Here is a 23563-nt window from a genome sequence, read left to right as displayed (position 1 = left end):
CATCTGGCACGAGGATTGGCGTTACTAGATCAATAGTTGCTGTAGATTGAACAAGAGCTCAGACTGAAAATGGCAACGCATCAAGTAGCAGAAGAGAAACAGTCTTTTAACGAAAGGTGGGTAGGGAAAGAGTACTGTAGATTTGCCTTCAGGAGAGAGGACGACTCTTTTTTATTGACAAGCCAATAAACGGCATTCAGTTGCACACGAAGGCAATTATTAACTACTTAACTCTTCTTTTTAACCCTGAAAAACCAACGCTCTTCTCTGTCCGGTGCTATAAAGAAACGTTAGAGGAAAGACCGAGGCATCTCACTGGGTTCTCCATCCTCCTCTTCTTCCTCCTCCTCCTCCTCCTGCTCCACCATTCACTAACCCCTTCATTCTTTTCCACAGCTTTCTTGAACTTAGAATTAGAAACCACCAATTCCCTTTTTTCTCTTCATCTTCTCAAGTTCAAGGAAGTTGTGGGAAAACATGAAGAGGTTAGAATTCTTCTATACAACCCGTCCATATCCTCAATGTCAATACGTCGATCCGCTTGTAAGGTAAAATTATCGATCATTTTTTATCTAATATTTCGGATTCGATGCTTTTTTTTTTCCCAGATTCAGATATCTCTATCCAGATAATTAGTCCACATGCATGCCATCTTTTTCCTTACATTGCTTTGGGCTTCATCATTTCAGGGTTCATTGCGATGAGATTAGATTGATAAAAGTTGGATTTTTAAGACAAAAATTGGTTTGGTGTATGCAGCAGTCTCTTAATCTTACTCTTTCGTTAGGTTTGAGTGGCTGACATGTGGATGATGCAGAATAGCGGTTTAAATAAACAGGCACGAAACGAGGTTTCATTGACATGTGGACTTGCCGATCTACACCAACCGCGCGGAAGGTAAGGTAGAGATATCACCAACAAATAAATCTTCGTGATGCAATCGCTTAGGTCTCGGCGTTCAGTGATAGCTCTATAGGTAGTGTGTGGAACTCAATAGTTTACAGTGATTTGATCAAAAACAGTTTTTGCAGTCAGCCGATGATCAACTCCGCTGAGGCAGAGACCAACCTGAGGCTTCGGCTGCTTCAAAGAATGAAGGAAACTGTTACTAACCCCGCCCTCTAATCATCTTCATTCTTCATGAAGAAATGTGCGACTGCGACCATAACTTATCCCAAACCCTAACTCCGGTTTTTCTTCCTGACGGAAAGTCCTCATTTTCAACGAATTAACCCACCAGTTTAAAAACGAGCAAATTAGGACCCAGTTTTTCGATGCATATCTCCCGTCACAGTTTCAATCTAATTCTTCACGGAGTAGACAGTCGAAGGAAGAAAAGGCTGTGCTACTGAAAACCCGGACGCCATTCTCTGTGCCCTCTGAGCACAATAGTTTTTGATTGTATGTGGTTGTTTTTATCCTAGCAAATTCGAAGCTTTTGTACTTAAAATCTGTCCAGAAGCAGAGCAGATGGGCCATGCAGGAGCTTACACACGCAACCTTTACAGCTTTCAAATACATTCTAGTCGCGGAGTATATCTTTGAGTCTCACCAAAACCATGCCAAAGCTTACCTTTCCATCAACAAGGCGGAGCTTAATATCTCAGAAAAAAAGGACCACTTTGAGTAGATGAAGCGATTTTCGAGTCGATTGGAGCTCGACAAGATTGGTGTTTAAAGCACCAAATCTGGACTCTTTCTTGGATGGCCTCTCCCAGGCACTAATCTTTTCCGGTGGCCGCGAATTAAGTTCTAAGGTGTAATATTTGGAAGTAGAAAAATCTTAAGACTTCCCTGATATTAATGTAGCTTGGAGGACGGTACTTATTAGGGATCGGGTACACCAAGCCTTGACCGCATTTTTCTTTTTTGGATAATGTTTAGGAGGATTCATTGGTCCCCGATTAAATGAGTCTTCAATGGGAGAATGAATGAATTTAAATCCATTCACTGTACTCTCCCGTTGGGAGACTGATCGTTTGAACGAGAACTTGAATGAATTCTCATAAAATCCAATCGCAGCTTTTGATGACTGCATTACATCCTGCTGTAGGACTGTTTAAAACTGAATTTTGACCCCAAGTTCCCCCGTGGTTGGAATCCGGCCAAGTGTGCGGGCTCTTGGGTACCATACAACTTAGCATAAGCGAAGATTCATGATTTACTGTATGAGATTCTCCACAAATACTTCAGGGTCCTTCGGTTGTTGAAGATGACTCCAAACCTACTATCAGTAGAATGAATAAATAGTTTGGTTTTCATTATTGATAAAGATAAAAAATAAAAATAACTAGTGATTGAATTGGATCATCATCTACTGTCCTTGTTATAACTCTATAAATAGTGTACATTTGATCTATAATTATCACTAGTTATCTTTATCTCTATCATTATCTTTATCTTTATCTTTATCAATCATGTTTTGTTATCTCGAATATGTAAGCAGCATAAGCAGCCAAGTCAGTGTTTTAATTAAGAGAGCATTTTGCCGTTTTATTGAAGTTAGTTCCCCGATAGTTTAAAATTTAGACTAATTTCAAACACAATAACACCCTCAAAGTACAAATTTTATTGATTAAGTAGGCAAATTCTTTTGGTGAGCTAGCTTTCATTGACCGAATTGCCAATGAAAAAAAGGTCAACTGAATTAGTGTTCCATGAGAGTGAATTAGTCACGAACTTACTTCAAAGCCATTTGTATGTTTCATTGCTGCATATTTTGAGGAAAAAGTATAAATACAAACTTTCTTATTTACATTTGTGCCTGTTTTAGGGGTTACTACACTTCCTTTTAACCAACAAAATATTAAAGTGAAGAGAAAATTATATTTTTTGACTTAGCAAGTCGACTCAGATTTGAGATTGAACGAGCTGAATCGAAGGGTGGGACTCAACCTTTCTATTCTGGCCAAGTCCCTTGCAACTCACCTTGAGTCTTGGCATGAGACCAGTGAGTTGTGCGGTTTAACTCGGACCATTCTAACTCAAGTTTTCAAGTGTAAAATTGAGTCATGAATCCAAGTCAGAAAACTCTTACCCCAACCTTGAATTGGGTTAACCTGTATGTGATGGTTATTTTTTTGAAACAAGTTCATGGACAGGACTCTTGATCTGACAAAAACAAATACTGAGTTTACTATGCAAATTCATGGAATCCAACCAAAATAGCGATCTTGTCTTCCCTCTATCAACCATGTGACGGCTACTTTCGGTTCACTCATCTCATGGACCCCGTGAGTTTGAATTTTTTTTTATCTGTAACGTAAGTACACACGAGTGTAGGAAATCAGTATTGGAAGAGGGATAAAAGAAGAACAAATTGGCGACCGTCACGGCGAAGGGTGATGCTGTATTAAGTATGTTCCTAGTGTATAAAACAACACGAAGAACAAAATGGGATGGCACCGGGACTCGTCGCTGTCTAATTCAGGTGAAGGGACTCCATGTGCCCTTCCGCCACGTAACCATGACACGTTAACATCTCACGGGTAACAGTCGAGATAAGTTGCGCCGACAATCGAACAATGGCGCTTGCAGGAATTTGTCCCGAGGCCAGATGCTGGTATTGTGTGATCAATAACGGCCAGATACTCTCGTGTAGGCACACGTGAAATTGGATTGGAATTGAACCTAGTTACAGTTTTCAAAAGATCGGTTAGAGCCAGAGCAACTGGGTTGGCTACTAAGGTTTGGAGAATAAATACACTTTATGACGATCATGGTGTCGGAAGGAAATCTGTCGCACCGACTCTGCACTCTCATTAATAAATCCTTGTGCACTTCCTGATATACAGCTGGACAAATCAATCAAAACTTGAAACAGGAGCAATTACACATTCCTGGGCTTTTTTTTCTTCCACGAATTAATGAAGGAGTCCGGTTGATCAAAATGATCATGGAGAGAGCAATACAAGCGGATGAGAACCGCGTAAAAGAATGCAGCTGGACAACAAACTCACTGTAGGAGAAATACCTGCAGGTATTATTCTGGCTAATGAATTCGATCACATTTTTACAAGCGCCATTCAGTAAAAAGCTTTAATTCGTCTCTCCTGTCTCGGGAAGTATCACCACCAACTAGCCAACAATGTTTGACCAAAAACTCATATCACAACCTACCACCACAACTGCTGCAATTATGAAATTTGTTCCCAGTCATTTTTCAGCTCCACCATGCCAAAACAATATGTTTCTTATATTTTCTTTCTTAATTATACCATTCATGACTGCCAATGATGAAAACTTGGGTTACCTGGTTACCAAGTTGGCTGCCAAAACCCTAGGTCACAGGTGCAACTTCAGGAACTCTTACACCTTCACCAGCTTGCCTTCTTCCAGTCTCATGTGATACAAAACTTGCTGGTGTTCTGGTTGAACAAACCTCTGAACTTGTTCTTGACCGTGAGTGGATTTCTGCCAATGGGCTCATTTCAAAGCCTCCATGGGATCTGAACCTGCAGTTCTCTAGCATATATGACTCGCCAGCCGATTGCGGGATGCCGGATGACGGAAACCTAGAGCCTGAGTATCTTCCTGTCTCTACTCTTCTCCAAAATTTTGAACTCAAGAAATCTGCACCAGGTAACTTGCAACATGTATTTCCTTCGGGGTCAGAATTCGTCATCCTTGCTGTTGAGACAGCTAAGTCATGAGAGATCTCATCCAGTGCGATCTCAAGGCCATGTACTCTTGTCTCCAAGGACCTCATTCCGTTCTGTGAGGTCCCAATAAATTTCTACAGATGGGAGGAACAGAACATTAAAGTTATACCAGGCATTTCATAATGAAACTACATTCTATTCTACAAGAATTGTATGTAATGTCCAAGTGCAAGGAGAAGACACTATGAACAACATTCAAAATTTACTTTTTGAGAAAAAAAATATGGTAAGATTAGAGGGAAGAAAAAATAACAGGTTGTTTCTCAGCATTTTTTTTATGGCTTTTTAATCTAGTAAACAGAACAATCTCACTTTTGGTGGAACCTCTCTCATTGTTGTCACAAAAAAAAAAAAAAAAAGGGGACCCGAAAGGAGCAATCTAACTAGTAGTACGCAAAACAAAAGTAGTTTATACCATTCATTTTGTAGGTAAACTACCTAAAACAAGAATTTTGGTTCACAAATATATTATGAAATGAGTAAATCCGATCAGCCAGTGATCTTGAATATTGAATCACAATCTTGAAGTTAAACTGAACTTGTAATAGAATAAAAAACTTGAGACCATTGACCAGGTGAATGCAGGGTAAACGGGTCACCACAGCAACAAAGATATACCCAATGACAACCCAAGTTTCATTGAGTCCTAGGAAGAAATGCCCTGCTTTGGTAGCATGGTACTACAACCGAACAAGTTGAAGGCACTTGAATTTTCTTTTCCATTTATTCATAGAGGACCTCTTCAAAAACTTTCAAATAAGAAAAAGTGGGACAGGTGAAAAAAAGAGCAAATTCTTGAAAAACAGAACATAAAACCAAAAATTAAGCTGTTCTAACAACTTGAGCTTTGCCATGATATCAATTAGAGACTGCAAAATGGAACGAGTAAGTTGATGGGTAAAACCTCAGTCACTAAGACACAAGAAATCACAAGATAGATGAAGGAGACCCATTTGAATGAATTCAAAATCTTAAAAGTAAAAAAGAGGACTCAATCACCAACTTTGTCCACTATCTCTTCTGATTCAAAATCAAGCCCTTATCATGCAGCAAATTGTTTCTTTTCTGTAAGTGATAGAAGAAATTTCAAGAGCCACAAAATGAAATGATACAGCATTTCCACGGGCATACCTGAAGAAGATCAAATAAACTCAACTGCTGGTTTTCAATCTGCACAAGTTGTTTACGAATTAGGGATAAATCGCCAGCTTTTTGACTTTCTTGAGATTCTTCCATCACATTACTGACCACAAAAGTAGATTCTGGACTCTCTTTGTCATATATTGGAACCACACGCGATTGTGACTTCAACACACCAAACCTGCGTGTTTTCTCATCACAATTTTTATCGAAAAGAGCTCGTTTGACATCAGGATGTACTCGTGAGTTGCAGTCTCTTTGCTCAATAACCTGACAGCCCCTCCCCTTACCACTCTGGATTTTGTCTTCACATAAATGTGGAACGGCAATCTCAATCTCCCAATCTGTGGGCTTCTTGAGGTCAACCTTCCGGTACAAAGGAGAGATGACTCTTCTCTCACCATTCTTTCTGCCGTTGGTAGTAGAAGCATTTACTGCCAGGGGTGGAGGTGATCTACTTGTGGATGAATACCTTCTTTCTTTAGATGATGAGTCTGTCTTCGTAGTACTGGTACTTTGAAAACCATTAGGGAAGTGTCCGTCACTTGCATTTTCTAAATCACACCAAAATAAATGTTTAGGCAGCCATAAACATGGGAATTCTCAAAGAATAAAGTAATATCTCGAGATCGACAAGAAGATAACTGCCAGTGTTCTCTCAGTAATTACGCTACCACAAGAACCACTAGATTTCCAATTCCAATTAAATGCACGAGTTAAAATTTGTAGACTTGCCCACTCTATACAATTCATTTAGCTACCCCGTAAATAAATTAACTACGTTACATATTAAGAAAAAGGAAAAAAAAAAAGAAAAAAAAAACGAGGATTTCCCTCTCTATTTTCATATTTCAAAAACAGTTATACTCGTTCATTATTTGTTAAAAGGAACCTAATATCAGGAACCCATCCGATTCCGAAAACGCTATCAGGATATGCATGCGTAGTTTTAAATGACACAGAATAATGAAATGAAATATCAAATAGCCCAGCAAAGAAATTCTTATGAATAATGATAAAACTCAATACCTCTGGAAGATGATTTAGATTGATCTGGCTGCGAAGCAACACTCAAGGGAACGCCAGGAACATCCTTCCATGTATCTATCATCTGCTTCATTGTTTCTCTCACAGCCTTAATCTACATCATCAAAAAAAAAAAAAATAGTAAGCACCGACAGACAAAAATGCAGGGGGACTGTAAATAAGAAAAACAAAGTTTCTCTGCACCTTATCAAATTTTCGTGCTTCGAACACCGTCAAACACGAATGCTTAAACTCCCCCACCGAATCTCTTTCGGCCATGGCCACCTTAAAAAGCGCCTCGGCCGCGGCCTTCCTTGCCGCCCAATCCTCACTGCTTAGGAGGTCCACCAAGCAAGGAACCAGAACACCGAGCAAATTTCCACTCCTAGAACCGCCAACACTCACTATACTCCCTATCAAGGAAATCAAAGCCGGTTTCGCCTTAAAGCTGTCACATCCTAAAAGCTTCATAAATCTCGGCAATATCCGCTGCAATTGCGCGGGTTCTGCATCGGGCGCCGCCTCAACTGCCGCAGCAAGACACAGCGCCGCCCCGATCTGCAAATTATAGTCCTGCTCGATCAGAATGGCCTCGGAGAATGGCTTCAGGAAAACCGAAAATGGGGACTTTGTAACACGAGAGGCGACGGTGTTAATCGCGTCCACGCATGCGGACCTCACAGCGGAATCCGGGTCTCGGAGGCGGCGAAGAACATTCTGCAGCATTTTGGGGATAAAGGGCGAGAGGGCGTTTTCGTGTGCCACCGCCAAAGTGGAGAAAAGGCGGACACATTGTTTCCTTACCGGCGATTTGTGTGAAGAGTCTGTGTCATAGATGCAGGAAAGAAACAGGGAGAATGAATCCGGAGTCAGTGTCTGTGCTATCGTCGCCAGTTCCGCGGATGCTATCGTGAAGGTATCCCGATCTGAAAGCTTGTTAAGACAGGAAATGGTTCTGTACTTGAGATCAGTGGCGGGAGAAGAGGATTGAGAAGAACGCTTCGGAGTAGGCTTTGGGAGTGCCATGGCCGGGGAAGAGAAAGAAGACCGCGCGTTCGAGTAAGCTTCTGGCATTTAAGATTCAGACAATGTGGACACCAACGAGCGCCGGCGGAGATTGTTCGGGCCGGATCCTTGGGGGCTTCTTCCCTCCGTCTTCTCGTTTTTCCAGCGGGTCGTGTCCTGGGAGTTATAAAACTACATGCCAGGAGGAGTGCAGAAGAGAGAGAGAGAGAGAGAGAGAGAGAGAGAGTTCTTTTCACTACACTCAACTGCTGGCATCGCTTTCTACCGTAATTGCGCGAGAAGAGATTTTTACAGAGTTTCCATATTTATCTTTTCTTTCTTATTCACTTTTCGACTTAATCAGAAATTCGGAAACTAAGAACAAATTTCTAAGTACACAGTCCATTAGAGAAGTTATTAAAAGTGGCGCGAAAAAAGAGAAAAGGAAAAAAAGGGACTTGCAGCGTGTAAAAGTTGTAACCGCAGCGAGTGGTGGGGTCCATCCATTGTCAAAACGGATGGGAGCATCCTGTGTGTGTATTTTAATAATCCATTCGGAAGAGCCAATCAAATGATTGAGATGCACTTATACTCTCCTTGCCCCTGATGCAGGTAGCAATCGCTAGTAAACAGGGCCCACCGCAAGGGAAAACCGGATCTTCTCAATGTGGCTTCCATGTATGTGTCCCGTGGGGGCCCACCCTACGGAAGTAGATTATCCAAATGTTACTCCCATGTCTTCTATTTGTCTTAAACCTTGCATCATGTACGAAATTTAATGAATGGATTTTTAATTTTCATATGTTTTTAAGATAAGCAAATACATTTAATATGTCATTGAAATTAGTTTTATTTCGCGCTTACAAGTTCCCACTGACGGTACGTGCAGAGTTGGGTTGGGTTGGTTCAGATATTAGTGATTGTCACGTGATTGTGCAGAGATTCTACATGGAAGTGTGGAAAACGAATCGTTTTTGTTCTTCTACCAGATCTCCGAGGATGGTTCATATGACCATTAATTGACTGTGATGAACACATTAGTTTGGTCACCAGTAATGTGACATGTTCCTAACAATTGGTGAGAGGTTCATTTCCAAAATGAGCAGCTCTGTTCTCTCTTCTGGTTCATTTTCCTTCAATTTTAAGAGAACCTAGTTTTCACAAAAATATCATACCCCTTGAGAGAGCCAGAGTCCATTGAAAAAGCCATCTTAACAAAAACATAAAAAAACAGGAAAACCCGTACTTGATGTTGAAAATTGACCCCTCTGCAGTACTTTTTTGACTGCTGAGCCACAAAATTTACAGCTGCAAAATACATTTTTGCTGAAACTATTCACATGGCCATTGTCCAGGCTCCAGAGGCAAGGTGATGGTGCATGCACCAAATACAGTATCGGTTTCAGCACCATTTATGATGGGCCATCATCATGCATGAGAGTAGTCGGTCGTCGGTCGTTCTCTGCCGGTTGACTGAGGAGCAGCAGCCTCCATTGATCCGCTCCTCACATGGCCAAGCGCGGCGCCTCTCATCCCCTCCCCTGCTTCTGCCCTTTATCCCATCCACATGTGTTACACATACCAGAGTCCCTGAATCTCGTCACCTAATCCCGGGGACATATTTCTCACTTATAAGACTGTACTGCCATCATGTGTCCGCCACGCATATCTAGAGAAACTGGATTTTAGTTAGTTGTTGATAGAGGTGGGGATCGATCGTGTTCAGAAATTTTATCTTCTTTATCTCTTCTCAATCCATATCGTTACAGTCGCAGTAGATGCTGGCGTTTTGACTCTTCTGAGCTCATCCCATGTGCCCTTTAGAGGAGGCTACTCTTCATAATTTCCCATGTGGGGATCAATCATGCTTCGGTCCTTTGGCTCCTTGCGTAGCGGAGAGGTTTACATGACAAATACAGATAACATCCTTAGCTCCCCTTCAGAAAAAAAAAACAAATGGAAGTTGCTAATGAAGCCCCACCATGTGGATGTTTTTCTTCGCAGTGCCCGCATAAGTGCACGACAGTTTATAACATTCTTGTGGGTGGTTAAGGAGGGCTTTAAGTGGATTGTAAGCAATATACTCTTCAGGCCCCATTTGTGGAGCAAAACGACATTCTTCTATCGACTGGTGCTATAACTTCAAAAATACTGGCCGAGAACTAACACTATTTCTGCTAGGATTAAAAGAATTATAGAGAAGCATAAGGAAATGATTTGGTTCGTGTGATCTAACGATTGGTTGGAAGGTGTAACTCAATCCATGTCAATCAATGACTGAAGTGGTATGGACTCGCCAACTAAACCCAACCATTACTTAACACACTCAGAGATCTTGCGATCCCAAAATCAATAAAAAGGGTTCTGTGGAGTAAATTTTATGACTCTTATCAGTCTCTGAAAGACGAAGCTGCTGGTCCCATACGAACTAACCAATTGCATTTGGTTGTATCCTGTTGGTGGTACCGCGTCAGTCTCAGTCATCTCAATTGATATATATGCATCAGATTCGAAAGTCTCTAGAGTCCAAAAATTGCTTTTCACCAGAGTGAATTTCTAACTGCGTCTAAGCAACCCATCTGTAGATGGCTACGAAATAAGCATTCTGTTTGGTAGGCCATTTGTTTCATCCCAACTCGGGGATGGTTCAGTCCCCCACTCCTGGCCTCTATATTTTTGTAGAAGCCACCTCCTCTTCTATGTTTGGATAACAACAATAAGATAGGGTGAATTGATTTTTCATATTTCTTCTTAATTTTTATGTATTTTTAATTAATTCAAAATATAAGGTCAATTTTACAAATTACGTTCGTGCACAATGATCAATAATACTCGTAAAAGTAATTACATACTAAATTCATAGATAATCTTTAGGCATTGTTAGTCTACTCCCCAAAATATTCTAGTACATAGAAGAGGAGGCAAAAACTTTTAAAATCTTCTGTTGTGAGGTCTTAGGAGGTTTGGTTTTCACTATGGAAGAGTAATTTTGTTTGGGCCAAGTTTGAGTTAAATAATACAAATTCTAATATTAAAAAAAAAAAACTAGTTGTTATGAGTGTATAAGGCTACCTTTGACATTTTAGCAAAGTAGGCAAAAACTAGGTTCAAAATTTATGAAAGAATAACCAATAAATAATATTTTTTCCACTTAACATGTTGGTAGGTCACTTATAGGACTTGGAGACTTACAACTTCCAAATCTAAGTCCGACATTCAGGAAATTTGAGTTTCTATAGCATGGGGTTGACTCTTGGGCCAAGGGCACGACTCTTTTCCTTCCAATGACTTTGACATTAGAGTTGAATCCTCCCCTTGATTTTTTACCCTATAGGGTTTTATGCCTTTTTTTTTCTTTTAGAAATCTCTATTAGGTAGAGTCAAATCTTTTTTACTATTTTTCACTTAAATGGGGTCGACTCCTATTGTATGTTCTCCAATACATTGGTCGACTTTTTTTTTTTTAAAGTTATTGTAACTAGGGTTTGACTTCTTTTTCTTTTATGCTTGCTTAATGGGGTCGAGTCCTCTCATGTTAACGAGTCCTACTATATGCTCTCAATGTAACTAGGGTCAACTCCTTTTTTGTTTCCAAAGTTTTTATTATTAGGGTTTGAGTCATTTTTTTCTTTCTACTTGCTTAATGGGCTGACTAATTTCATATTTCAAAACTTTATTCTCTCTATGATGTCAAGGGGTCGACTCCTTTTACTCTTTTTTTACTATATGCTTGACTTTTTTTGTCTTTTTACTTCAAGACTTTATATTTCTCACTGATGTGTTTAACTTCTATGCATGAGCTGAGTCATTTGACCTTTGATACTTCAATTCTCTCATTCAACAACTTAAGTAGTCGACTTCTTCCAATATAGTCATCTCTTTTTGTCCATTTTATTCTTCTCACCTTTTTTGGGCAAAAATAACGATTCTTCCTTTTTTTCTTAGTTAGTCATGCTTTTAGGCATGAATTTGTTTGTTTCCTTTTTGTATTAGATTGTTAGGATGAACCATGGTCGTTCGAACGGGTATGCAGGTAGGAAAAAAAAATTTAAGCGTTTTTTACTACACAACATATTTGACATATATCGTTACAAACTCAAGTCACTACATGAAAATAGGCTTCTACTAGTAATTTTTTCACTAGCAGAAGTCTAAAATTTCTCCCAAAGAAAGAATTTCTGGCATAATTCACTATGTGTTTCCATTGGTAGAATTTATATCATCGAACTTGTAAATTTGTTGGCAGAAATAAAAATATATGCCAATGAATTGCCAAATTCACTTGTAGAGAGGTAGTTCTCTACCAGCAAATTTTCAAATTCACAGGTAAATGGTATTTTATTAATATTTATATTATTTGATGCTTTCTCTGCGAAAAATGAATTTATATGGAAAAGCATACAAATTTTAATTATTTTTAAAAAAATTTTATTTTCTCTATTTATTATGTAATAATTAATCAATTAAATTATAAAAATCAAATGTATATAACAAGAAAATTGTATAAAAAAAATTCCATAAGGTTTTCAAATTATACATATACTGACTCCTTATTTCTTGATAAATCATAAAAAAATCAGTAAATGAAGAACTATAAGCAATTCATAATAATCAGTCTCAACCTAATAATTGCTCTGTACATGTAAACAAGTGAGCTAAGAGCACCCGACAAGTTCACTCTAACTTGAAAAGTTCACAAGAGTTTCAACTTCACGAATCAAAACGAGACAAATAGCCCAAATATTGCTCCACCTCCACCAAATATTGCTTTGGTCATGGAGGGATAATACAAGTTTTTCAATTAATTGAATATGTTAAATATATCATTCGATTTAAGCAGCACCTTCCTAGTGAGCAGGAATCTCTCTTGAGGATTTTTTTCCAGAAAATTTAAAAATTCGCTAGCAAAATTTGAACTGTAGCAGCGAGTTTAAAATTCGTTGGGAAAGATATTAATTTTCTCAGCAAATTCTACATATTAGAGACATTTTCTTTCACGCGTACAGATTTCAATGAAACTAGTCGGACTGAAATGAGTTTAATTATGAGCCAACCTCGTCGAGAGAAGGTAAATTTCCATATCTTACGATTAAAATACATACCAGGAAATATGATATGAAGAACCAGTTGAGTTTCGAGGTTGGGATTCTCGCTCTAGTTCTAATTAACTAAGGCTGACAACTTGTCCGTACTCCAGTCCTGTCTAGTCTCAGCACCAGCTTGAGGATGGCGATTCATACAAAGACTCGATCGGTTAGGAAGACGAACGTGCAAATCCCTTCTTCCCTTTCGGCCGGTGATGGGCCTTCCTGTTTGCCGCTCCTATGGAAAAAGATAAGCGTCGCCGAGACCGCTTAGGGAAGTGGCTCAAAAGGAAGTTCCAAGGAGCAGAACCATTCGGAAATTTTCATGATGCAGGTTTCTCTCTTATTGTCTCTTACTATGCAATTCTCCGGATCAACGTATATTTCCAGAAATCATATTTTTTTCTCTTCCTGCGATCTGCAGAAGATGATACACACGATGATTGTTCAGAATACGATGCTTATGACGAAGACTTCGTTGGGTTGATGGAGATGAGTGGCTACACTAGGACGAACGAGTTCAGGTATGAAGGATAGTGATTTGGTCCAAATCATGGTTCTAGTTGAGCCCTTTTGTTTCAACCAAATATAACGTCACGACTATACCTCAGAATCTTCGTGGGCACATGGAACCTCGCCGGGAGGCCTCCAGTGGGGAGCTTGGCCGTGGATTTAGACGACTGGCTCAATCTCAGGGATGCAGCTGACATCTACGTCCTCGGGTATGTCTCTTCCACTCTCGACTTGGGTCTCAACTTAAACCTTAACGTTACCTCGACTTAAGAAACTGTTGCAGATTTCAAGAGATAGTCCCCCTGAAGACAAGCAATGTGATCGGTACAGAAGATCCTACTCCCGCTGCAAGATGGAACGCACTCATCGATAGAACTTTAAACAATAAATATGGATGCCCTTGGTTGGAAACGTCCGCATCAAGCACCGCAGTCGTTGGTGCTGGTAGCAATGGAGGTTTGGTGCCTGAGAAGACCAGAACCCCCCTCCCCACCAAGACTCCATTGACAGATAGAGAGTTTCCTCGAAAACCCAGCGGGTGCTACGTAATACTGACGAGTAAGAAGATGGTCGGTGTTTTCGTCAGTATTTGGGTGAAAAAGGAGCTGTTAAAGAGATACCATATTTCCAGTGTGAAGGTCTGCGAAGTGGGTTGCGGCATCATGGGATACTTGGGTAACAAGGGCTCTGTAGCTGTGAGCATGTGCATCGAAGGAACAAGTTTTTGCTTCGTTGCGGCTCATTTGGCTTCTGGTGAGAAGCAGGGTGATGAAACGAGAAGGAATTATCAGGTTGCAGAGATTTTTCGAAGAACTGTCTTCCCTCGTCCTCCTCAAGATGACTATAAACAATCCCTTCCTCAAACAATATTGGGACATGAGTAAGTTGTTAACAAAACGATGGTACTCAGTTTTCCTGTTTGTTTTGTTCTTAAAATTGATTTATCTTTCTCAAAAAAAGTAACTGGCTGTGTAACGTGCAATTCGACAGCAGGATCTTCTGGTTTGGTGATCTGAACTATAGACTCTACTTGGAAGACTCCTCAGCTAGACAGCTGATAAAAAAGAACGACTGGAAAGCACTAAAAGAGTTTGATCAGCTTAAGAAGGAACAAAATGATGGAGTCTTCAGAGGTTGGAGGGAAGGCGATATAGAGTTTGCACCAACTTACAAATACTCGACCTCGAACTGCAATCGATATTCAGGTGGAGTTCCGAATAGATACGGCGAGAAACAACGAACGCCGGCGTGGTACAGTAGAAAAATAATCTACACTTTTGATAGACTCGCATCTCATCCTAACCTAATTACCTTTTAGCACTTCAGTTCATCATCTTCAAGGATTTTATCAGTTCCTGCAACCTATAGATCGGATTTTAATTTTCAGCCTCATTTCCTTGTTCCTTAGGGGACCGAATTGAGCCAAGTACAAATTCTTTTATTTGTTTTCTTCAATTTTAACTAGGTGTTGCTGATGAAGGTAGACCAACAATGGCAGGTGCGATAGAATTCTATGGTTCGGAAAAGATGTGAAGCAGCTATCATACGATCGCAGTGAGAGCAAGTTTTCCGATCACAGACCAGTATCGGCTCTCTTCTCCATACAGATCGAGACGTTGAGGTGCACAAACCCACTAATCGCTGCCCTCCCCACCCTCTCCACATTTCTTCCTTCATTAAATGAACCTGTGGGTAATCTTTTCTTTCATCCTTCCCATCTCAAAGCTGAATTCAATTTGACAGCCTCTGTTACGGTGACAGTTTCAGCAATAATAGTAAGTTCATGTATACACTATGCAGAACGATGAAGACTGCAAATCCGAAAACACATTGCTCTCGCTGCTGGTGAAGGACATTTGAGGAGTCACCTGGGCAAGATAGAAGATCAAGTTTATCTTTACAGCTTCGAGTGTAGATCCTGTCTTAAGGTGTCCCATTATATACACTACATTTTCCCAACCGTATCAAATACACACTTCCCTCAATTAATCTAGCTTTATATATGCAGGACGAACTCCAACTCAACAATATTTTTGGGCTTGATCTGTTCAGCAATTCCATTGTTTAGAGTATCCAGATATAATACCTAATGTATGCATTGAGAAGGACATATCTTTCAATTAAGGGTTACACCCTACTTTGCTTTTTGGCTCGTGATGTTTTGGGGAATCTTCCACATGCCCCGTATCATTCTGGGTTGGTGCATGGCAGTAGCTGGCCCATGACTTTTGGGTTAAAAACAGGAAAGAAAGAAATAGACGTGGAAAAAGTGAGAGTCACGGCCCACGGCCACCTTTATTTCCAGAAGAGTTTCAGACCACGTGAGAGTTGACGAAGGAAAAGAAGAAAAAGGTTAACTGGAACATGGGAAAAAGGATCAATCAATTTATGTCTTTCTCAAGTGCCCTGTTTTGGAACCCATTTAGCCCTAAGCACTCTGAATTAGGCAGCACATTGGCTAGTTTGGAATTTGTTTGGGTCTTCAGCTAGTTAGCTTAGCTCAGACTCAAATGAGATATGTACGGTTCGAGGCAGGAGTGCAGGCCTGACACTCGTTCGTCGGGCTACGATATTTCGAATACTAAACAGAAGGCAATGATTAATTAATTTGAAGCCAAATGAGACACATAATGACATGCACGTCTTCTCTGATTCAAAAGATGGCGAGAATGCGGATTCCCCTGCTTCGGCGCCTTTCCGTCGATTTGCCCACCCACCGCCCCACGATTATCGCGTAGCTCTTCTTCCTCCGACCCCCCACAAATTTTAATCGTCCATTATAGCTACTAACAACTCTCTATTTTTAGCTCCTCTTCCTTTTCCTTCTCCCTTCCTCCTTCTGTAGATGATGAACAATAAAGAAAAGTGGCAGATAGCGAGTCAGGTTTCTCTCTTCCAGGCAACTGTCAATCTCTTTCTTCTAGACTTGCAGAGAAGATAGAGAAAGGGAGAGAGATAGAGTGGGAAGATGCTGCACAGAGCCGCAAATAATGCCTATTCTTGGTGGTTGGTCAGCCACATCAGGACGAGACAATCCAAATGGCTGGAGCAAAACCTCCAAGGTATCTTTACCATCGTTTCTTCTCACTTGATCTTCGATGACTTCTTTTGCTTTTATTGTTGGATTGGTGGGTGACAACGTTTTCTCCACTGGCTACGAAATTTCCCGAGGATTGGCAGTTTTTTAACAGGTTGAATCTCATTAAAATTGGTAAGTGCAGCAAGATACATTGTTGTGGACAACTTGTGAATAAAAAAGAAAAAGAAAAATAAAAATTATTTGTTCATTTCTGTAGACAACTCGCCATTAAGTGTGATTCCCATTCAACGTAATGACAGTGCTAAAGATCAGAAAACGGAAGAAAGATTCTCTCTTGCAGGCCTGAAAAATTAAAATGTCCGAATTGGTTGAGCTTTTGGGTATCATGCCTGCTATACATGATGTGAAAAACATTAGGATTTCGGGTTAGTGAAACCTTTTTTTCTTGGGCTTCTTTGACTCAGTGGAGTGAATAACAGATCTCTTCTCTCCATAGAGAAGTTTCATAGTTTTGACCCCTCTCAAAATGTTGTTGTTTTTTTTAATTCTTGGTTGTTGATTGATTTGGCAAAAGTACTTCTCGATGTTGATCTGAAGAAAAATTGAAGAAAGAAACAGATGGGACAAAGGGGGACACACTAATGATTTAGAAATTATTTACTCCGTCAAATCAAATCGAAAAAAATAGTAAACCAAAACAAATTTTAATTTTTTTGAAATTCACAAGTTTGCAATATCTAATGTTTGTGTGCTTCATACTATCCTTCAATATCCTTTCCTAGTGTTTTTCTTTGTGCCTGCCTTGACTCTTATCTTTTTCTCACTTGGGAGCCTTCTTAACGAAATCTTTCTTCTCATTGTTATCCAAAAATAAAAAAAAAATAAAAAAATATTGTCAGCCTCTAGAATTCTACATCATATTCATTCTAACTACCTGGGAGGCAGCTTTTGTGGAGCTACATATTTCAGCTTTTACAGATAAATGAGAAGTAAATTACTAGACATATTAATTCTCAATTCATAATAGAGTTTACCTCCTATTTGGTCTTGCTCTTGTCCTAAACACAGTATATATAGACAATTAGAAGACTGTTGATTTTCAGCACTTGTAATAACAGTAATTGAATTAATAGCTGCAGAAGAAGCCGTAACATTAATGATTATCTGTGGTGAATTTATTGACTGCAGATATGGAGAATAAGGTTACATCCATCCTAAAGCTTATTGAAGAGGATGCAGATTCCTTTGCCAAGAGAGCTGAAATGTATTACAGGAAAAGGCCAGAGCTTATAAATTTTGTGGAAGAAACTTATCGGGCATACCGAGCCTTGGCTGAAAGATATGATCATATCTCAGGAGAGTTGCAAAATGCCAACAACACCATAGCTAATATGTTCCCTGATCAAGTTCAGTTCCCTATGGATGAAGAGGAGGAGGAAGACAGCATGCAGAAAAAACTGGATTCTGTTGTAGATCCCTCAAAAGCTCCAAAACATTTACCAGATATCCCAAAATTAAATATCAAGATGCCAAAGAAAGGGAAGAATCCTGACTTACCTCCCAAAATACCACAACATCAGGGGACTCCCAGTACTGGTTTGGCCAATGACAAGGCACGGGAAGAGATAGATAAGCTTCAAAAAGATATCTTAGTTCTCCAGACAGAGAAGGAATTTGTGAAAAGCTCATACGAGAATGCACTGGAGAAATATTGGAACATTGAATCTCACATAACAGAGATGCAAGAGAAAGTGTTTGAATTGCATGATGAATTTAACGTAGATTCAGTGATTGAGGATGATGAAGCTCGAGCTTTAATGGCAGCAACAGCTTTGAAGTCTTGTGAGGAAACCTTGGCCCAGTTGCAAGAGAAACAGAACAGGTCTGTTGAAGAATCAAGAGTTGAATCCGAAAGGGTGAAGCATGTGGAGGAGAAACTAAAGGCTTTTACAGGGGAGTTTCTTGAAAATCCTTCAGAAAATAAGATTCCTGATGATACTGATGTTTCAAGTTCTGCTGCTAAAAAGTTGGTGGAAGATTTTGACATTCTCAATCAAAAGAATTTATCTATACATGAGAAAGTAAAAGAATACTGCAAGGTGAATCCTGATACTTCTCCCTTTGTATCTGAGCTGGCAGAGAAGATTGATGAGCTTGTGAACAAAGTGCTTAGTTTGGAAAATTCAGTTTCCTCACAGACTGCTCTCATAAAGAGATTAAGATTGGAGACTGATGAACTTGATAAACATTTGCAGACCTTGGAAGATGATAAGGTCAGTTTGGTTGATGGATCAACTAATTTGAGTGAGAAGCTAAAACAGGTGGAAGACGAGTTACACGGGATTCAGGACCTCACACTCTCAGTTAAGGATCACACTAGTCAGACCCAGACACACTCCAGTGAAGCCTTCAAAGAAAATGGAAATGAACTGTCTCTTTCAAATGACTCAAATGACTCAAAGGATGTGACGGTAAGTGCAAAACAGGACATACATGAGACCAGCAATCCCAGACCTTGTCCAAAGGAATCTCATGATCAATTTAAGGAGGCTAATGTTGAAGTCAATCAAGAGGAATTTGAACAAGGGGAGGAAACTGGAAGGAAGAGTTCACCCAAGAGACAAATTAGTACTAATGCTTTTCACAAAATAGATGGAGTAGGACCTGAGATGGAGTTTGAAGATCCAGTGTGGCAGCAGTTATTCTTCAATGGGATGGAAAATAGAGAAAAGGTCTTGCTAACAGAGTACACATCCATTCTTCGAAACTACAAGGATGTCAAGAAAAGGCTTTCTGACGTAGAAAAGAAGAACCAAGAAACCATCTTTCGAACAATGGCAGAAGTGAGAGAATTAAAAAGTGCAAACACCATGAAGGATTTGGAGATTAGGTCCCTTAAGCAAAAGCTGAATCTTATTGAAAATGGTGATGAAGCTACTGATTCCCGTCTGGCAGAAATTAAAAAATCACAGCATTGCAGGCAGCGAAGCAAGCTTGACACATCACAATCTTTGTTGCCTGTTTTGATAATAGATGATTCAAACCAAACAGCTCCAAACAATCAAAAAGGAGGTTCGGCTGAAAAAAAAGATGAATCAAGCAAGCCCCTCACAACTGAAGAAGAAAGTGCGATGTTTCCTGTTGATGAACCAAATTCTCCTTCATCAGTTGAAGAAAAATTTCGGAGAGATATAGATGGACTATTAGCTGAGAACCTAGAATTTTGGCTGAGGTTTAGTAATTCTTTCCACCAGATACAGAAATTCCAGACCTCGATACAGGGGTTAAAGACTGAAAGCTCAAAGTTAAAGGAGAAGAAAAAACAACCAAGCAGTAGTTCTAACACCACTACCGCTTTGGAGAAACCGGAAATTGCTAATGTGGACAGAAGTTTGAGGGAACTAAGGGCTGAAATGTCTGGCTGGCTAAATCAAAATGCGTGGCTTAAAGAGGAACTGAAGCACAAATTGTCATCCTTAGCAAAGGTTCAAGAAGAGATTTCAAAAGTTTTAAAGTTGGGTTTCGAGAATGAACAAATACAGTTCACAGCTTTACAAGCTGCAAAATTTCAAGGGGAAGTATTGAACATTGAACAAGAAAATAATACGGTTGCAGAAGAGCTTCAGGCAGGTCTAGAGTATGTAATGGGGCTTCTATCAGAAGTTGAGAAGATCCTTTCAAAATTAAGAAAGAAATATGGGGAATCAGGCTTCAGACAAGGTCACCACAGCCACTACCACCACTTCCCCTGTACGAGGAACACAACGGGTCGGACTCGGATTCCACTGAGGTCATTCATATTCGGGATGAAGTCCAAGAAGTCTAAGCCATCAATCTTCTCGTGCATGATGAATCCAGCATTTCACAAGCAGTTTCAGGCGATGAAAACAGGAAGCAGGCCATCTATGTAAATTGGCTCACATTAGCCTGTTTCATTCGTTTCAATTTTTGCTTTCTTGTTTTTTAGGTTCTAGCCGTTTGTTCAGTGTAGTCTAACTTCATATAATTCTATGTAGTTTGAACGTTTAGGCTATTTTGTAATTATACATAACTTTGAAAGTTTGAGGTGTAAGAGTGTGTCCCGATTTTCACCAAATGGAAACAGGTTATTCTCATCAGCTGCTTTAAATTCATGGAGATAGGAGCTCCTTGAATCCGATATTTCACCAAATTCAGTGGGCTTGATTAGGTTGAAGCTACAAAGTGCACATAATGGCATCCTCGTAGCAAATTTATTTAATCCCTTCAACCATTACTTGATTTCAATTTTGAGCCAACTCTTAGACATAGAAGACAAGCGCTTGGTCTAGTAGGCCTTGAGGAGCTTCTCAAACCAGTAGGAGGATTGCTTTCGGTATCGCTTCAGCCCATTCTTGAAGTCCACAAAATTGATTCCAAACCGAATTGTGTAGCCATCTGCCCATTCAAAATTATCCAGAAGCGACCATGCAAAGTAACCCTTCACCCTTGCGCCACCCCTACCAATGCAAATAAATTAACTCAGAAAGCGGGGATAAATAAATTACGTAGAAGCAAAGATGCTTAAACTCATATATACCTGATGGCTTCTTCGACGTTAAGAAGATGGCCATGATAATAGTCGATTCTCATAGGGTCCTGGAGGGCCTGATGGAGCGGTAGAGTCTCATTGTTCTCTTCACTTATTCCTGCACATCATACAATAACTCACTGAGAACTCCGTGTCTGATAGCAGCGAACTCATTCTCGTAATATTTAATAAGGGGATTTGTTACCGTTCTCCGTAATGTAAATGATAGGATTCTTGTATCTCCTCTTTGTGTACAACAAAAGCTCTCGGATTCCTCGTGGGTAGACAAATAGCCATCTCGAAGCAGCCTGCGCGGAGCTTCATTTGAAACGCTGGTGCTAGCAATACATCTCTACCCTCTAGGCGTCTAAGATCTATTTAAGATATTGTAGTACTATTTATGGGTTTTTTTTATAGAGATCGTAAGCTTACCTGAGGGCCGATGGGAATTCCATTGAGTTTGCCTGCCAGAAACGATAGTAATTTTAAAGAAACCAAGTAAATAACATCAGATGTTCATCAACTAGCAGCAGCCTATTTGGTTTACCTGAGAGAATGCTGTGGGAATCAGTTGAGTAGCTCAGGTTGACACTGTTAGGCGTCCCACCGTCTGTTGCATAATAAGTAGTATAGTAATTTAATCCGATGAAATCGAAGGATCCTTTCACCAGACGAGACTGTTTTCTGGTGAATTTGGGTAGTCGCTTTCCAACAATTTCTCTCATGGTGAGTGGATAATCGCCATGGACTAAAGGGTCAATGAACCTGTACAAACCACCAGTTAGTAAGAATGTCTCGGCTGGCCAAGGATCATCACGATCTGGTGTTATTTTCACTCACCATCCATATACGAAATCGATAGCTCGTTGAGCTGCATCGCTATTTGCAACGGACCCAGAAGAGGGTAGAAACCAGTGAGACACCAGGGTTATTCCGATCGAACCTTTCTGAGAGGCCTGCAACCAGCTCGTCAGCTCGAAAGGTTGTTCATGTATTCATGGCAGTGTTTTAATTCTTAGTTTGCGACTGTAATTACCTGATATTTAGTCTTGTAACGTTTGACAGCAGCCGCATGAGCAAGGAGGAGGTTGTGGGCTACAATATAAGGCTCGGTCGATGAATCACCGCCAGTACAGTTTGCAAACCAAGGAGAGCATCTACCAGGGGCGGCATTTCCCTTATCATAACCAGCCATGCTGTAAGTCCACGGCTCGTTCTCTGTTATCCAGTGCTTCACTCGGTCACCGAATTTTCTAAAGCAGACGTCCGCATAATCTCGGAAGTCCGGCCTGTGAAATTACCATCCACGGTAAGCTTCATTACCCAGAGTGATAAAGATGAAATGCAAAAACGGAGAAGCTTACGCTATCTTGGAACTTAAGAAGCCACCATATTCTTCTTCAAGGCTTTGAGGAGTATCCCAGTGGAATAGAGTCACAAAGGGCTTTAGTCCGTTGGCGAGCACCTCGTTGATGAGATTGTTATAGTAACGTATGCCTTCCTGGTTCACTCCTCCGCGAAGATTTCCATCTGTAATCTTATCGATGTTAATGGGCTAGAAATGAGTTTTTCTTCGATTAAAAAATGTAAATAGAAATTGGACGTACGTGGAAGGATTCTGGGCCAAGAGATGGAGAATCTGTAGGCATCGAGCCCCATTTCTTTCATAAGTCTCACGTCTTCCTGCGAGATCGAACATGGGTACGAGAGTCCTCAAAAAAAAAAAAAGTTATTAAATGGAATAAAGAGACAAAATGAAGGGCGGCAGCAGACCTTATAGCGATGATAGGAATCTACAGCGACGTCTCCATTGCTTCTGTCTTTTATCCTCTCTGCCCAACATCTCTATTATTAGCTTTCAAAGTCTCGCAGACTCGTTCAACCACAAGTTCTCTCTTATTAATACAAATATAAAAGTGAAATTGACTTGGAAGATTATGCTAAACATATTCCAACTTCATTTTGTTGGCTTCAAATGCAATTCATGATGGGAGTTTCTTTTTACGATGGAAACAGCTTGTCTCACACAAATAAATTATGAAAATTCATAATCAGAAACTGTAGTCGATGGCTTTGAACGATTTCTACGCTTAGAGAAGTGCAGGAAGGAGAACCTGGGTATCTGTGAGTATAGAAATCCCACAAGCTGGGGCCTTTTCCACCTTCAAATGCAGCTCCTTCGTACTGCAAAACCATCCCATTTTTTCCCCATATCAGCTTTGAAAAGTTTGAATCAGCGAAGAGAAAACAAAGCATGAGAGAGAGAGAGAGAGGTCGCGCTTGTAAATGGAACCTGATAAGAAGCAGAAGCAGTGCCAAAAATGAACCCAGCGGGGAAAGTTGTCCGGTTAAGACTGCTTTGTGTCTCATAGGTTGTCGCGTCGGTTTGGCCCTGGTTGGTACCGGCGGAAGCCGCGACCCCGTGAACAAGTAGGAAGAAGATGACGGAGAGGAGGTGAGGAGAAGCTGTAAGCTCCATTCCCAGATCTCTCTTCCTAGTCTGGTTTGTAGGTGACTTCGATCTTCATCTTTACCCCCATCTTCC

General features: G+C 40.2%; 4 protein-coding genes across 6 annotated transcripts; 2 read left to right on the top strand and 2 right to left on the bottom strand.

Annotated features, from left to right (window-relative positions):
- Positions 1 to 3959: 3959 nt before the first annotated feature.
- On the bottom strand, positions 3960 to 8022 carry LOC137945370 (TORTIFOLIA1-like protein 5). Of its 3 annotated transcripts, none has more exons than XM_068791239.1 (5): positions 7032 to 8022; positions 6831 to 6942; positions 5793 to 6355; positions 4253 to 4735; positions 3960 to 4130 (listed from the first exon to the last, which is right to left on the bottom strand). In XM_068791239.1, exons 1-4 carry the CDS (start codon positions 7899 to 7901, stop codon positions 4280 to 4282), a joined length of 2001 nt encoding a protein of 666 aa, XP_068647340.1. In that variant the 5' UTR covers positions 7902 to 8022; the 3' UTR covers positions 3960 to 4130; positions 4253 to 4279. The 3 variants fall into 3 exon arrangements, with proteins under 3 accessions (XP_068647340.1, XP_068647341.1, XP_068647339.1); XM_068791240.1 differs by having other exon boundaries at positions 3960 to 4735; positions 7032 to 7385; positions 7632 to 8022; XM_068791238.1 differs by having other exon boundaries at positions 3960 to 4735.
- A 5134-nt stretch (positions 8023 to 13156) lies between these two features.
- On the top strand, positions 13157 to 15289 carry LOC137946864 (type I inositol polyphosphate 5-phosphatase 8-like). Its single transcript, XM_068793151.1, has 7 exons — positions 13157 to 13250; positions 13341 to 13440; positions 13528 to 13638; positions 13713 to 14309; positions 14420 to 14680; positions 14928 to 15117; positions 15230 to 15289. The coding sequence occupies exons 1-7, from the start codon at positions 13157 to 13159 to the stop codon at positions 15287 to 15289; spliced, it is 1413 nt and encodes a 470-aa protein (XP_068649252.1).
- A 772-nt stretch (positions 15290 to 16061) lies between these two features.
- LOC137945369 (protein NETWORKED 2A-like) lies at positions 16062 to 20630 on the top strand. Its single transcript, XM_068791237.1, has 2 exons — positions 16062 to 16491; positions 17658 to 20630. Exons 1-2 carry the CDS (start codon positions 16398 to 16400, stop codon positions 20378 to 20380), a joined length of 2817 nt encoding a protein of 938 aa, XP_068647338.1. The 5' UTR covers positions 16062 to 16397; the 3' UTR covers positions 20381 to 20630.
- A 24-nt stretch (positions 20631 to 20654) lies between these two features.
- On the bottom strand, positions 20655 to 23563 carry LOC137945371 (beta-glucosidase 12-like). The gene is made up of 12 exons (XM_068791241.1): positions 23312 to 23563; positions 23133 to 23202; positions 22792 to 22850; positions 22626 to 22701; positions 22383 to 22548; positions 22055 to 22307; positions 21859 to 21974; positions 21566 to 21783; positions 21451 to 21482; positions 21224 to 21326; positions 21028 to 21136; positions 20655 to 20947 (listed from the first exon to the last, which is right to left on the bottom strand). The coding sequence occupies exons 1-12, from the start codon at positions 23495 to 23497 to the stop codon at positions 20776 to 20778; spliced, it is 1560 nt and encodes a 519-aa protein (XP_068647342.1). The 5' UTR covers positions 23498 to 23563; the 3' UTR covers positions 20655 to 20775.

This window comes from Aristolochia californica, unplaced genomic scaffold (assembly GCF_029961685.1).
Source record: "Aristolochia californica isolate CCGP_79_NKW_82.1479 unplaced genomic scaffold, dmAriCali1.0.hap1 SCAF_12, whole genome shotgun sequence".
Taxonomy (NCBI): domain Eukaryota; kingdom Viridiplantae; phylum Streptophyta; class Magnoliopsida; order Piperales; family Aristolochiaceae; genus Aristolochia; species Aristolochia californica.
This window is presented reverse-complemented; position numbering and strand designations above follow the sequence as displayed.